The 12,645-nt window shown below is 34.9% G+C and overlaps 3 protein-coding genes across 4 annotated transcripts; 1 reads left to right on the top strand and 2 right to left on the bottom strand.

Annotated features, from left to right (window-relative positions):
• Nucleotides 1-169: 169 nt before the first annotated feature.
• On the bottom strand, nt 170-2,843 carry LOC127261727 (UV-stimulated scaffold protein A homolog). Its single transcript, XM_051290079.1, has 2 exons — nt 2,551-2,843; nt 170-2,219 (listed from the first exon to the last, which is right to left on the bottom strand). Exons 1-2 carry the CDS (start codon nt 2,734-2,736, stop codon nt 438-440), a joined length of 1,968 nt encoding a protein of 655 aa, XP_051146036.1. The 5' UTR covers nt 2,737-2,843; the 3' UTR covers nt 170-437.
• Nucleotides 2,844-6,124: 3,281 nt separating this feature from the next.
• LOC127261716 (uncharacterized) lies at nt 6,125-11,955 on the top strand. 2 transcript variants are annotated; one of them, XR_007840977.1, is made up of 5 exons: nt 6,125-6,590; nt 7,387-7,489; nt 8,015-8,117; nt 8,237-9,451; nt 11,023-11,955. XR_007840977.1 is itself a non-coding variant. In XM_051290055.1 (4 exons), exons 1-4 carry the CDS (start codon nt 6,255-6,257, stop codon nt 9,159-9,161), a joined length of 1,467 nt encoding a protein of 488 aa, XP_051146012.1. In that variant the 5' UTR covers nt 6,125-6,254; the 3' UTR covers nt 9,162-10,691. The 2 variants fall into 2 exon arrangements, 1 of the variants encoding a protein (XP_051146012.1); XM_051290055.1 differs by lacking the exon at nt 11,023-11,955 and having other exon boundaries at nt 8,237-10,691.
• On the bottom strand, nt 10,413-11,789 carry LOC127261720 (protein CURVATURE THYLAKOID 1B, chloroplastic). The gene is made up of 6 exons (XM_051290066.1): nt 11,594-11,789; nt 11,382-11,494; nt 11,212-11,298; nt 11,055-11,117; nt 10,925-10,962; nt 10,413-10,800 (listed from the first exon to the last, which is right to left on the bottom strand). The coding sequence occupies exons 1-6, from the start codon at nt 11,787-11,789 to the stop codon at nt 10,740-10,742; spliced, it is 558 nt and encodes a 185-aa protein (XP_051146023.1). The 3' UTR covers nt 10,413-10,739.
• Nucleotides 11,956-12,645: the final 690 nt, after the last annotated feature.

Raw genomic sequence — 12,645 nt, 5'->3', positions numbered from 1 at the left:
TTTCCTGCCAAACAGATGGAAATATATATATTTATGTATGATTTTTTCAAGAAAGTAGAAGAAATGTGTGGATCAGTTCACATCAATCAAAGATTAAAGGCTGCATCTGTGATAGATCCATATGAAAATATTCCTAATTGCTGATGAAGAAGAAGTAAGATTCTACAAGGAAGAAAACATCATGAAACGTGTTTATTTCCTTAAATTTTGCAAGTCATATTTTACAAACACACAAATGTAATGAAAAGTCTCAAGGAATTTGAACAGAATTCTAGGGGTGGGGAGAAGTAGCAACTGAACTACTTTCAAGTAATCCGACTTATTTAAAAATCTCTATATTAAAGTAAAACTGGACAAGACAAGAACAACAATTTTGGTCTCTTACATCCCCAGCCAGCATTTAGAAAACAAGTATGGAAGGGATGTAAGAGTTTAAGCTACCATTGATTTGGAAATGCTTCCCTGTAGGTTGCATCCTCAGATGCTGTCAGTTGTCTGACTGTGGCGTCCCTTACTCGAGCGTTCAACAGCCTTTGAGTTAATCTGTCTTTAGAAGTTTCTTTCTTTTTCAGCATTGATGCAAGTGTTTGTTTCTTGGTTTTAGCTGAAGATCCTGAGCCATTGCTCGTTTCAGCATCTTCCCCAACGTGAAAAGATTTTGAAGTTGAAGCGATTGCAGCATCACGCAACACAGATTCATTATGCTCCCTCACTTTTGCAAGCTTCGCTCTCTTTATGGTCTGCTTGTCAAGATCTCTCTTCTTCACTGCTTCTTGGTCTTTTTCCCGAACATTCTTTACAGCTTGTCTAAACAGCTGATCAACTACATTATTATCATCATCTGGGGTCAACACTTCCGGCTGCTTCTGGGTAACTGTATCATCTGTTAAGGAGTTCTCTTCCATAGGCTTTCCTTCATCATCCCTAGGGATGATGGGTCCATGAAATGGGCAAACTCTCAAATCCATTCTCTGACAAAGTCCACCCTTCCTTAAAGGAGCTCGACATGGTTTGATATCAACAGGTTTTTCTTCATAAACAAATGCCCGGACATTGAGTTCTGCAATCTTTTCTGCTGGTATGACCGCATCATGGTCAACCCTACCCCAGTGACCTTCAAGTTCCAACCCCCTCTGATTAGCTAATACATCTCTGTCTGATCCCCAGCTGTCAAGGAATGATCCCCAATTAAGAACTGGAGCTTCAGTCAAAAGCTTACTTCGTAAGGGGTTTGATTCATTTCCAGTCTTCGCATTACTCTCTTTGGCATCTACCCGTGACAAATTATTACTGCATTCAGCTTCTCTTGAACTACCACCAATATATGGATCTTGCTCATTGCTACTTCTGGAAAGGCTTGGACCAAGTTTACCATGATCAAATGTTTCTATGATACCTTCTTCCCAAACAACATCCTCTTCAGCAGGTGTAATTTTAGGAAGAGTACAACCTGATTCTTCACATTTTCTTATTGTTGACTGGATAATATTTCTTATATCTATGAGATCTTTCAAAGCAGCATCTATAAACCTGTTGTCAGTAGTCTCCACCCTTATTAGAACTGAAATTGATTCCTGGATAAAAGCCAGATGCTTAGTCATTAGAACCTTGTAAGACTCCCTGAGTGCATCAAAAACAACTTTATTTTCACTGTTCTCTTGAACTTTTTCCCCTTCTTTCAAAGAATCAATCCGTATTTGCCGTAGCTCTGGATTACGATACTCTTCCATTTCTTCTTCATCCATAGGGGCCAGCGACATATCTTCATCCTTAGCTCTAAGAATTTCTAAACACCCATCAATTTCGTCAATCTTTGATTTTATTTCCTCTTTCACTGAAGGAAAGTTGGCCTTCAGAGATTCGAATTTTTTTAGTAAGATCTCTTTTGTTTTTATTTCTCTTTCCCTTCTCTCTTGCTGTATTCGGGCAGCATTGGCTTGTAGGTTAGGAAATTGGAAACGAAGAGTGTTCTTGAGATAGTCATAGCCTAATCTGACCTGCCGGTAATGAATTCCAAATTGCTCATTCCACTTCTCCAAAAACTCAATAGCCTTTGACCGCAGAACAGATGCAACAGAAACAGGAGCAGGGAGTGGATGATTTCTTCTAAACCCAATGCTTAGGCTAAGTAACTGATCCAGGTTCTCAACAAGAAGACTTCTGAAAAGCTTTGAGCGCATGAAAAGTTCATCTATTATGAAAAGAGCAAGATAGCGAACCTACCAAAAGAAATCGAAGAGATTCAATTTATGTCATACTCAGCCATATATGCAATTGCATGGAACAAAAAAGAGTCGCAACAATTCAACAATGAAAACAAGGCTGTCATGTATGTATGTATATATATAAATTTCTTTTACAAGGAAATCCTTTCTTCCTAGAGTGAAGCTGGGATTTACAATGATTTTCTGACCTAGCAGGATCACTCGCAAACTAGCCCTAACCCCCAATTCCAACGAGAAAATTACAACAATTCAACCACTCTCCAGGTACAAATTAGACTTTTATTTATAAGCAAGAGATAATTGAGTCTTTGTAACCTCTACGCACCTGAGAATGATCGCGTCTCATGAGTGACATTAGGGCTTTGGCGGCAGCTCGTAGCTCCGAATCCGAATAACGAACGGTCACTTTAATCGCCTTGAGAAGGCGGGGATCTACCTCCCCCGCCGTAGAGTTGGTCGCCTTGTCAATCAAATCCACAACCACTAGTTTCTGGGTTTCTTCCTCCGCCATGGCTTCCCACCGGTATTTGAGAGGTGGAGTTATTCTTATTTAGATCGTGGATTTCCCGGCGGTGGCATTTGTCTGATTTTGTAGTCGTATATGGTATTGTAGATTGTTATTGAGAAAGTCAATGGCGGTTAAGGTTTTCCTTCTTATGTTATATTTTCAATTTTTCATTAGTGTTTTTCTTTCATAATATATATATATATCATTATGTTTAAAAAATCAAATTATCATTTTTAAATATTCGTTTGTTCCCAAATTATATCTTAATTTGACTTGGAATTTAAGTCTCACATCAATTTAGTAATATAATATTATATTAATTGATTGATATAAAATATAAAATAAAAATATATATATATATAAATTAATAAAGTAAGAAATTATTTTAAATAAATTGAGAATTTAAATGTCGCAATGCATTTATAAATAAATATAATATTGAATGATATAATTTAATAAGTAAGTAAAATTATTTATAATTAAAAATATATATATTTTTTTATGAACAAATAAAAGGAACCTTTAAATTTGATAAACGGATGAAGTACAAATTTCGTTCCAATATGAAGGAGACAATGTAAAATTAGTTTTATGGAAGTTTTTCATGTAAAATTAGTTTAATTTCACACAAATTTATATAAATTTAATTATTCTGTTGCATTAATGAGTTTTTGTTGATATGACCGTGAAAATTCAAGGATTAGACGAGAAATTCAGTGAAGTCTTTCAATCTATAATCTTAGCATCCCGTAGATAACTATTCTCTACTTACTTTTGGATCTCCAAGACTCAAAAAAATTGAATTTATATGACCGTAAAAAATGCATAATTGTATATTAAAAAATATATTCCTCGGTCCCATGTAATATGGGTGTATTACCGTAGACACGATAATTTAGGTAAAGTATAATTAGTAAGTAATTAAGAAGTGTATTAGTAAAAATAATTATTATTTAGTAAAAATAATTATAGATTAAGATTAAGATAAGTAAATAGTTTAATTAAAATTAAGAAAATTATAAAATTTAAAATTTAAAATGCAATTAAAGTACATAATTATATTTCCAAAAATAGAAAGGACAAGTTATGTGGGACGATGGGAGTATTATATTTATGAGATATACAAACAAATATACAAGTTATTTTATTGATATACTCCTAGCATATACGATTATGCATCAAATAGCGTAATCATATTCATAATATATGTAAACAAGTATATCCGTGTGTTTTAAAATTATATTTTTTAATTCAAAAATCGTATAACATGTCTATGTGCTTAGAACACAACAAGTTTCTAACAAACAAGATCGTATATTGAGAAGTATGGCCATATTTTTCATATAATACCCATTTACAATGGTAAAATCAGTTTCTAAATTTCGAGAGGTTGACTATCGAAATATTTTTGTAAATTTGACGTATATATTTTTATTTTTTTATTCTATTTGTCGTAGTAATGGATGAAAAGAAAAAGACATAACAAAGTAACGGTCTTAATATTTTGAGTGAAAAATTTAGGACTAGGAAAGACTAGTATTTCCTCAAACTCCTTCTAGATCCGCTACCGCCAATTTGTACAATGAGAAGTATGATTACGTTCCTCGTATATACAAATTTGTACACTTATTCCTCATTTATATCAATTTGTACATGATTCTTTTTGATGTTATGTATACTGTTGAAAATTTTGATTGTTCAATGTCTAATCCAATTAGTCCTTCGAAAATATAATGTGTTGGTCAACCCTTCGAAAATATAATGTGTTGGTCAACTCCGAAGCTACCCTCTAGACATGGCCTAAACTCTTAACCCAAATCCAAATTCAAATCCTAAAGCAATCCCTCGCCCTTTTAATTAGTTTGTTATCAATTTGTTAATAACCTTGCCAATTCAGAGGTAATTTAGGGAAATTAAAGATATTTGTGTGAGTGGTTCTTTGTCATGTGTGAAAAACTAAAATAGAGAGAGGAAAAATGAGAGATAAAAAACAAAGAAATCGCTAGTAAAATTCAGTGAGCTACGACAAAGTTTTCCACGAAAATATAAGTCTTTTCCAATAGCCGATTCTAGGGGGTAGCTTAGAGCACGCGCCAAGTACCATATTAAGGCGTGGTTACTTCGAACCATAGCACTTGGTCTGAGCTGAAAATCAAAGTCTCTTAGTCAAAGAAGATTAAATGAGAAGAGACCGGAGCCATTCGAAACAACCAAAGGGAAATTTGTTCAGAGCCGGATGGATGAGGTGAACGTTGTTAGCTGGAAACGCGGTTCTCGGAGCTGTGCTTCGGTACCATCTCCGAGTTGTTGTAGTTGATGTCGCTATCTGTTATAAAAAAAGGCCGAAGTCCGTTGCCTGATCTGTTTGATTAGAGGCGACGTCCGAAAGTATATGAAATGGACAGACAAAAAAAAGCCTCAATGCAACGTACAAAACTGACATGTCAACGCTTATATATGGTAAAAAAAAATATAAAAATTATACCATGTTAATTATGAATTCAAGATATATTTTCAAAGAATAAAACCAAAAAAAAAAAAAAAAACACAAGTCAATGCTACTTCTATTTTTCAACGTGAAAAAAAATGAAAAAACTTCCATATAGAGATCGAAGCCATCTAAAAGACTCCATTGTGTATGTCTAAACACGAACAAAGACATATCGGTTGATAGGCTTGAAATGTGATACTCATCCGTCTCTTATAAATTATTATTTTTTTTTAGTTTAGTTCGTCTTGTAATAAAACATTAATTTTTTTTTAAGTAAGTATGCTGTGTACCTAACATTACATGTACTTTTACAATTCAAAATATATTACACAAATAATATTATTTTTATATCAAATTTAATCATTTCTATTTTATTCATATCATGTATTAATACTAATATACCTAATTAAAGAATGTAAGGAGTATGTTTTTGTGTTTGAAAAAAAAAATATATATATAAAGTCCAATTTCTTAAAATTTTAAAATAATTCAATATATGGTTATTTGTTTTCTAAATTTTTATATTTTAAAAATTGAATTTGTTAGCATCTTTAAATTTGGTAGTCTTTTAAAATAAGGTATGTTTTTTTTTTTTTTGATAGAGTTTGAAAAATTTTAGTTTAAATTTCATATTAAAATAATATATGATCAAATATTTTGTGAAAGAAAAGAAATATATTTTTTTGAGAAGTATTTACTTTTTTAGGATGTAGGGTGAAGAAACAAACCCATATTGCTAGAAAAAAATTATTTTTAAAAAATTATTTATTTTTACAAAAAGTTTATTTGATTTTATTTTAAAATTAATTTATTTTAAATAATATTTTAATATTGATATAGGATTTGGTAAAAAAAGTATATATAATTAAATATAAAAAAAAAAGAAAAAAAAAAAAGAACCAAATACTCTAAAACTGTTTACAGAGCCTTCTTCCACTGCGGCACCCAAGGATCGTCGCCGTAATAGTTTGCCCCATTGTCGTTCACCCACAATCCTCATTGCCAACACCCAAGAAAGGGCGAGAGAGCCATGGATGAGCAACAGCGCCGCAGAATCAAGGAGGCGGTCCTGGATATTCTCAAAGCGTCTAACTTGGAGAAAGCCACCGTAGGTAGCGTTCGAGCTGCCGCGACCGAAAAGCTGGGATTCGAACTCTCCAGCCTCGCCCAACGCCAGTTCGTACAACAGCTCGTCGACCGTTTTCTGTTGTCGACTGCTGCCTCTACTCTTGAAACACCTTCCTCGGCGAAAGGTTCTGGTGGCGGTGATAATCCTGTGTTAAAAGAAGAACGTAACCCGCAACAGCAACCAAGAAGTAGTGGAGTCGGATCGCAAGGGAATAGCCGCAGCAAAGTTGTTGTCACGGTTAGTTTCGTTGTTTCTTTTGCTTTGATTATCGGGGTTAGTTCTAATCAACGCTTGCCAGAAAAGGGGGCCAAGATTATATTTACATAATCGAAGGATAGAACGATCGTTCTATGAGTTGAAATGTGGTTTGTAATTTGTTTATGCCACTCGTCTTTGGCTTCTGTAAGAGGAAATGTGTGCAGTGTGACATGTTAGAAGTCCTATGGTTAGTGTTGTTTGACGAATGGATTTTGAGGAAGTGCTTATATTATTTAAGATTAAGCTGCATATACAAATTAGAAGGATCTAGTAGTCCATTGATTGCATTTAGGGATAGCTTCCCTCATCAAGAAATGCACATGTAACTTCTTTATAAGAAGGAATGATTTCTTGGTTTGTTGGCATTCTTGAAATCCTGGCAGTAGGTTTTTTATGGATTTATCAAGATTTCTCTTTCTGCTTTGCCTTAGTGTTGAGAAACAAGGAAGTATTCTTCTTCCCTAGGAAGCATTTATATGTAAAGTCTAGTCTAGAGAAAAGTAACAAGGAGATATAAACCAAGGGTTTATTCCATATGGAACTAAAAAGGACAACATATGATGGAATGAAAGAGCTGTGATAGTGTTCTTTAATTATTACTGTCGGAATTTTATCCCCATCATAACGGTCAATTTTATCGCTTAAAATAGATGAAGTTCTAGGTAGATTTTGCTACTAAAGAAGTCCTAAGTCCAACTGGATGATATTACTGTTTCTGTTGGAAAGCCCTTTGTTGCTTTTGTTTAACATTGCTTGTCGTTTTCTGGTTTATTAGTTATCGGAGAAGAGGTGGGTGACAATTCATGATTTATATGGCAGAACCGTGGTTGGGATCCGGGATTTCGTACTAAAAGATGGAAATATGCTTCCTTCTAGAGGTGATGTTCTTTCTGGTAGCTGTCGTTTGCTTTATATTAGCCCCTTAGGCCCTTTATTATGGATATAATTGGGTATTTTACTATTTTATCACCAAGTGATCAAGTCGTCACATATTAAGTTTTGTTTACCTTAATTTGCCTCAGGATCCTATTATGTTTCTGTGGTCTAATATAAGAAGTTATGGGGGTTCAAATAATAAGCACATCTGTGTAGAACCTAGATGTGCGACAGTTATGCTAACTTTGTCAATGACCACTCTCAAGTTTTGACATAATCAAAATTTTAGTTTCTATGAAAAGTGATTGTGTCATCACTGGTTCTTTTTTTCTGATTACATGTTTTTGTTGGTTATATATCTTAATACCATTTACTGGAAGATGCTCTGCTGGAGATTTAAGTATGAGTTCCTAAGCTTTTTGACTTTTATCACTCATAGCATTGCTTCTTGTTTGGGCCTTTTTCTTCTATATCATCGTTGTTTTGAATTTGTATTTACATGACTTTCTTACATATTATGAATTCAGCACAGGATGGGGGGGTCAATTTGACAAGGCAGCAATGGTCATTGTTCAGGAATAGGTTTTCTTCTGTAGACGAAGCCATTGTAAAATTAGAATCACGGCTGGGGTGAGAATATCTCTACGTCTTTGAACTTTAAAAGAATGATGTTTTCTTTTTTTCAATAGTGCATCCTGCAAATCAAAATTTAAGATTAATTGAAGTTCTGTGTGATGTTTTGCGAGAAGGAAGCATGCTGTCCATCAACAGAAAAATCGGAGCCGTTGCTCTGAAGCTGTTCGTGAAGCAGGTTTTAGAAAATCAGTGGCAGATTCTGCTGCGGATAGAAGTCGCTCTAGTGTAGGAGCTTCTCACTTGACAAGTACTGGTACGAGGAAGCGCACTGAAAGTGAAGTGACAGGTTCTGCTGCTGAGAATAAACTTTTAAAGACCAGTATTCTAAGTCCAACAAGAATTGTTCAGGCTCCCTTTGAGGCAAGCCGGCAAGGACAAGTAGCTAATGAAGTTCGTACTGAGTTGATTCCTATACAGCCTACTCGATTTGATGGAAGAAATTTCCATTGTTGGAGACATCGAATGGAGTTATCCCTTAATCAGTTGAACATTGCATATGTGCTGACGGAGCCAACCCCTAGCATACATTTGAATGCAGAAGCTAGCTCCGATGAAAAGGTTAGAATTCGACGGTGGAATGATGATGACTACCTGTGCCGCCACCACATTTTGAATTCTCTATGTGACAGTATCTTTCAGACATATTCACTAAAGGTTCAGTCTGCTCGACAGCTCTGGGAAGAACTCAGGGCAGCATACAACGAAGATTTTGGAACAAAAATTTCACAAGTTTACAAGTATATTCATTTTCAGATGGTTGATGGGTTTCCGATTCTTGAGCAAATTAATGAACTTCAAAATATTGCTAATTCTATCAAGACATCTGGAATCATGATAGATGACACCTTCCATGTCAGTGCTATAATCTCAAAGCTCCCGCCTTCTTGGAAGGACTTCCGGGCTAGGTTGATGAAGGATGATGAATTTCTACCGATCAAAATGCTGATGGATCTTATTAAGGTTGAGGAAGAGTATCGTAGCTGTCACAAGAAAGAATATAAGAATTCTCATGACTATGTGGAAAAGAGGGACATTTGATTAAAAATTGTCCTAACCGGGACAGGAAGTCCGATGCCAGTGATAGGAGCAACGAGAAAGAGCATAACCGAGTATTATCTCCAGTAACAGGAGACAAAAATGTTGAACCAGCTGCAGACACAGAGTGAATCGAATCTTCAGCTGCCCTCCTTATCAAGCACATTACCAATCAATTCTCTCTCTGCAGTGGCTACAATGGATCGCTTTTCCTTACTCTTTTGTTGTATCATCATCATCGTCGCAATCTTATTGTTGGGCCGGGAAACTGTAGTTACCCACTGCTGCACAAGGTCAGTTCTGAGTCTGACTTGTGTTACTTCTACAAAGATATTTCACTTTTTTTTTTTTTGGTTTTTGCCTTAGGACTCAGTTTTGAGCAGCTGTAGATTTGTGCCCTTGTACCTTAGCCAGATGTCCGAATATTCTAATCACACAGCGTAAAAAATACAAGGATTTACTAGGTGTGATTCCCAGAACTCACTCAGCTTTAGTGCTGCTAGCAACCATAATCATAATCATTATGGTAATTAAACTAAGTGTAGTAATTCTTGGGATAGAGATCCCCTTTCTCATGGAGGATGGATTGCTCTCATCAAGAACAATCTTTCTTCCATGCCCGCTCTTATCCTTTGAATCGATTCTGGACCAATGGAGAGCGGAACATTGATTTCAGTTAATCCTAGAGATATCATCGACTTCATTGATTGATCATCCAGGTTCCCCTTGGGTCGGTTAGAGTTGACACCCCTATTTGGAAACTCTCCCCAACTGGTCATTTTTCAATAATATAAGCATGGACAGACAATCTCATGGTTCATTTGAACCAAAATAAATGATCAGAAATACTACCTTTTTATGGAACTGAGTGGTTTGGAGAATTCTTACACATTTATAGATTATTTTAGAAACCGGGTTGCTCATTAGAAGTAAAGATATAAAGTGAAATGATTTGCAATATCCGACCAAGAAGGCAATGCTTGCGGACTTGTTAACACATTGTAGAGTCTTAAAAACCAACATTAAGACACTTGAACTTAAAAATTGACAAAATTGTTTTGTCAAATGATTTTAACTACAATGATTGCAATTGCATATACTACAAAAGCAATTATTTCAATTTTGTGTTGAACATTGAACATGGTGGTGAATTCTACTTTCATCACCAAAACGGATCGAGCTGTATGTATATTATATATATATATATATATATATACACATACATACAATAGCAACAATATTAATGCAATGAAGTTTGATAATTGTAAGTCATTCATTCTTCATGTGGGCAACAAAAAAAGAATGCTGGCAGGGACAGGGGATTTGAAATCTACAATGTACAAAAATGATCATGCCCTTTAATTTAATAAATATATATAGATGTTTTTGTAAGAATTTTATTATATATATATATATATATTTTTTTTTCTCAGTTAGGTCTTAATTTGTCATACAAAAGAAGTAGAGTTGCATGTATATTATAGATGTTATGCAACCCAAAGTGGTAGAAAGTGATTAGATTGATGCACACAATAGAGATGTGTTGTTTGTTTGGGTGCACCTCTTGGAATTTCCTTTGTTTCAGCTGCTGCTTCCTGTGATTTCTTTATATGCATCCTTGATTTTTCGAATCAATGCTTCCCTGAAATTCAATTAGGACACCCATGCCATCAATCAATACATTATACTAGTAGATATCTTATTAAACTGTTTGTTTATTTGATTATAACATCCATGTATCATCATAAAATATTATTTTTAATTACCTGTCGGGTTGAAAGACCAGGTTCTTGTATGCAAACCACTGCAGTAGTAGGATAGAAGAAACAAATTAAAATTAATGTGTATATATACATACATACAGTTGAAATAGGATTGAATTGAAATGGAACTTACGCCAGTGTACCCAATTCCCACGAGCTCGAGAACTCCAGGTATGAGTGGGAGCTTCTCAATAGCCTACATACATATACATACATACATACATACACATATTATATAATCAATTGATTAGGTGATAGTGGTGATGATGAGGATGAGGATGGTGAGGTACCGATATCATTCCGACAGATCCCCAAAGCGCAACTCCTCCGGCCACCGCAAGAGAAGTAACAGCATATTTGTCTTCGACTTTGTCCCACTGCACGCACATGTTTGTTTCAAATTCTATATTATTTTTGTTGTTGTTGATATTAATTAATTGATTGATTAATTTGATCTTACAGCGTCTTGAAGTGTCTTGACAATCTCGGGAGTTGTTGTTGCGGTGACCGCTTGAGGTGCGGCGACCTCTCCGGCAGAAGCCTTGGCAATAACATTCCGAGCCATCTTCGCATCTGCACAAATTACAAAAAAACAGAGCTAGATATCTATATATAGCAACAATTTCAAGTCAAGTCAATCACCGAATAGGTAGGGTATGTAGTAGTACTGACAGTAGGCAGTAGTGGCCCGGAGATGAAGGAAGCTGCCAGAAGGTGGAGGAGGAGAATTGATTAATGCAGCAGCAGCAGCAGATGATTCAGGACGACGAGGATTGGCATTGATGATGAGAGGTGCAGGTGAGGACGAGGAGGACGACGATGAAGAAAGACGAGTAGGGGTTGTTGCCGCAGCAGTTGTGGAAGCCATGCCTTCTCTTCTCTTCTGTTGTCTATCTCAGCTCAGCTTAGCTTAGCTACTTATTATTATTATTATGCCCTTTTCTGTTGCTGGATTTAATTGATTGATTCACATACGTACGTACACCGTCGATCTCCCACTTCAATTTTATTTATTTGATATAATAATAATAATACATATAGCCTCCAATCCAATTATTAATTTTTCTTGGGCCATAATAAAAAGTTGAGGTGAGAGGAGAATGGATATATGGTGATATTGGGGCACGTGCGTGTCCCATGAGCAGCATAGCATTAGCGGTATAAGGAAAGCCACTCATTTCGAACTCAATCTGGATAATGTACGTAGCTACTATACGTTCCTAATATCCATTTTACAAATTCACTATTAACTACTACTAACTTGTCATTCCATTTTATTTAGATGAGAATATGTAATAATTGATATTTTTTTAGTTAAAAAAAAATGATACGGTTTTTATTGAGAATAAAATGAAATTTCTTTTCATTTATTTATTTATTACTATTATTTTTTAATTAATTTAGAGGATTAGCCAAGTAACAAGCACATATATCCTCTTCGCAACGTATCTCCACCACAATTCTTAGTTATCTTCTATTCTATGCTTTATTTTCCTTTCTTTTCTTTTTCTTGGAGAAAAAAAAAAAAAAAAAAATGAATGGTAGATTTTTTTGTAAAACATACAATTTCAATTACACGAGACTTATATATTGTAATTTTTATACAACATATGTTACCATTGATTTTAACAATAAAAATATATTCATGCAGCAAACCCGATTAGCATGAACAGTTAGCACATCATTTTTATGTTACCATAGCACCTATTTTTATGTGCTAACCG

The sequence above is a fragment of the Andrographis paniculata genome, unplaced genomic scaffold, assembly GCF_009805555.1.
Source record: "Andrographis paniculata isolate CXL003 unplaced genomic scaffold, ASM980555v1 Contig15END, whole genome shotgun sequence".
NCBI lineage: Eukaryota > Viridiplantae > Streptophyta > Magnoliopsida > Lamiales > Acanthaceae > Andrographis > Andrographis paniculata.
Note: the sequence above shows the minus strand (reverse complement) of the source record. Positions and strands in the feature narration are given on the sequence as shown.

What these genes read in the sequence shown, in the direction of transcription:
- LOC127261727 (XM_051290079.1), bottom strand. Translation starts at nt 2,736, where the DNA reads ATGGCGGAGGAAGAAACCCAGAAACTAGTGGTTGTGGATTTGATTGAC. An exon ending in TGAGACGCGATCATTCTCAG is followed by an intron (nt 2,220 to 2,550) that starts GTGCGTAGAGGT and finishes TTCTTTTGGTAG; the next exon opens with GTTCGCTATCTTGCTCTTTT.
- LOC127261716 (XM_051290055.1), top strand. Translation starts at nt 6,255, where the DNA reads ATGGATGAGCAACAGCGCCGCAGAATCAAGGAGGCGGTCCTGGATATT. An exon ending in AAATATGCTTCCTTCTAGAG is followed by an intron (nt 7,490 to 8,014) that starts GTGATGTTCTTT and finishes TTATGAATTCAG; the next exon opens with CACAGGATGGGGGGGTCAAT. An exon ending in AAATTAGAATCACGGCTGGG is followed by an intron (nt 8,118 to 8,236) that starts GTGAGAATATCT and finishes TTTTGCGAGAAG; the next exon opens with GAAGCATGCTGTCCATCAAC.
- LOC127261720 (XM_051290066.1), bottom strand. Translation starts at nt 11,789, where the DNA reads ATGGCTTCCACAACTGCTGCGGCAACAACCCCTACTCGTCTTTCTTCA. An exon ending in CCGGGCCACTACTGCCTACT is followed by an intron (nt 11,495 to 11,593) that starts GTCAGTACTACT and finishes TAATTTGTGCAG; the next exon opens with ATGCGAAGATGGCTCGGAAT. An exon ending in GATCTGTCGGAATGATATCG is followed by an intron (nt 11,118 to 11,211) that starts GTACCTCACCAT and finishes ATATGTATGTAG; the next exon opens with GCTATTGAGAAGCTCCCACT.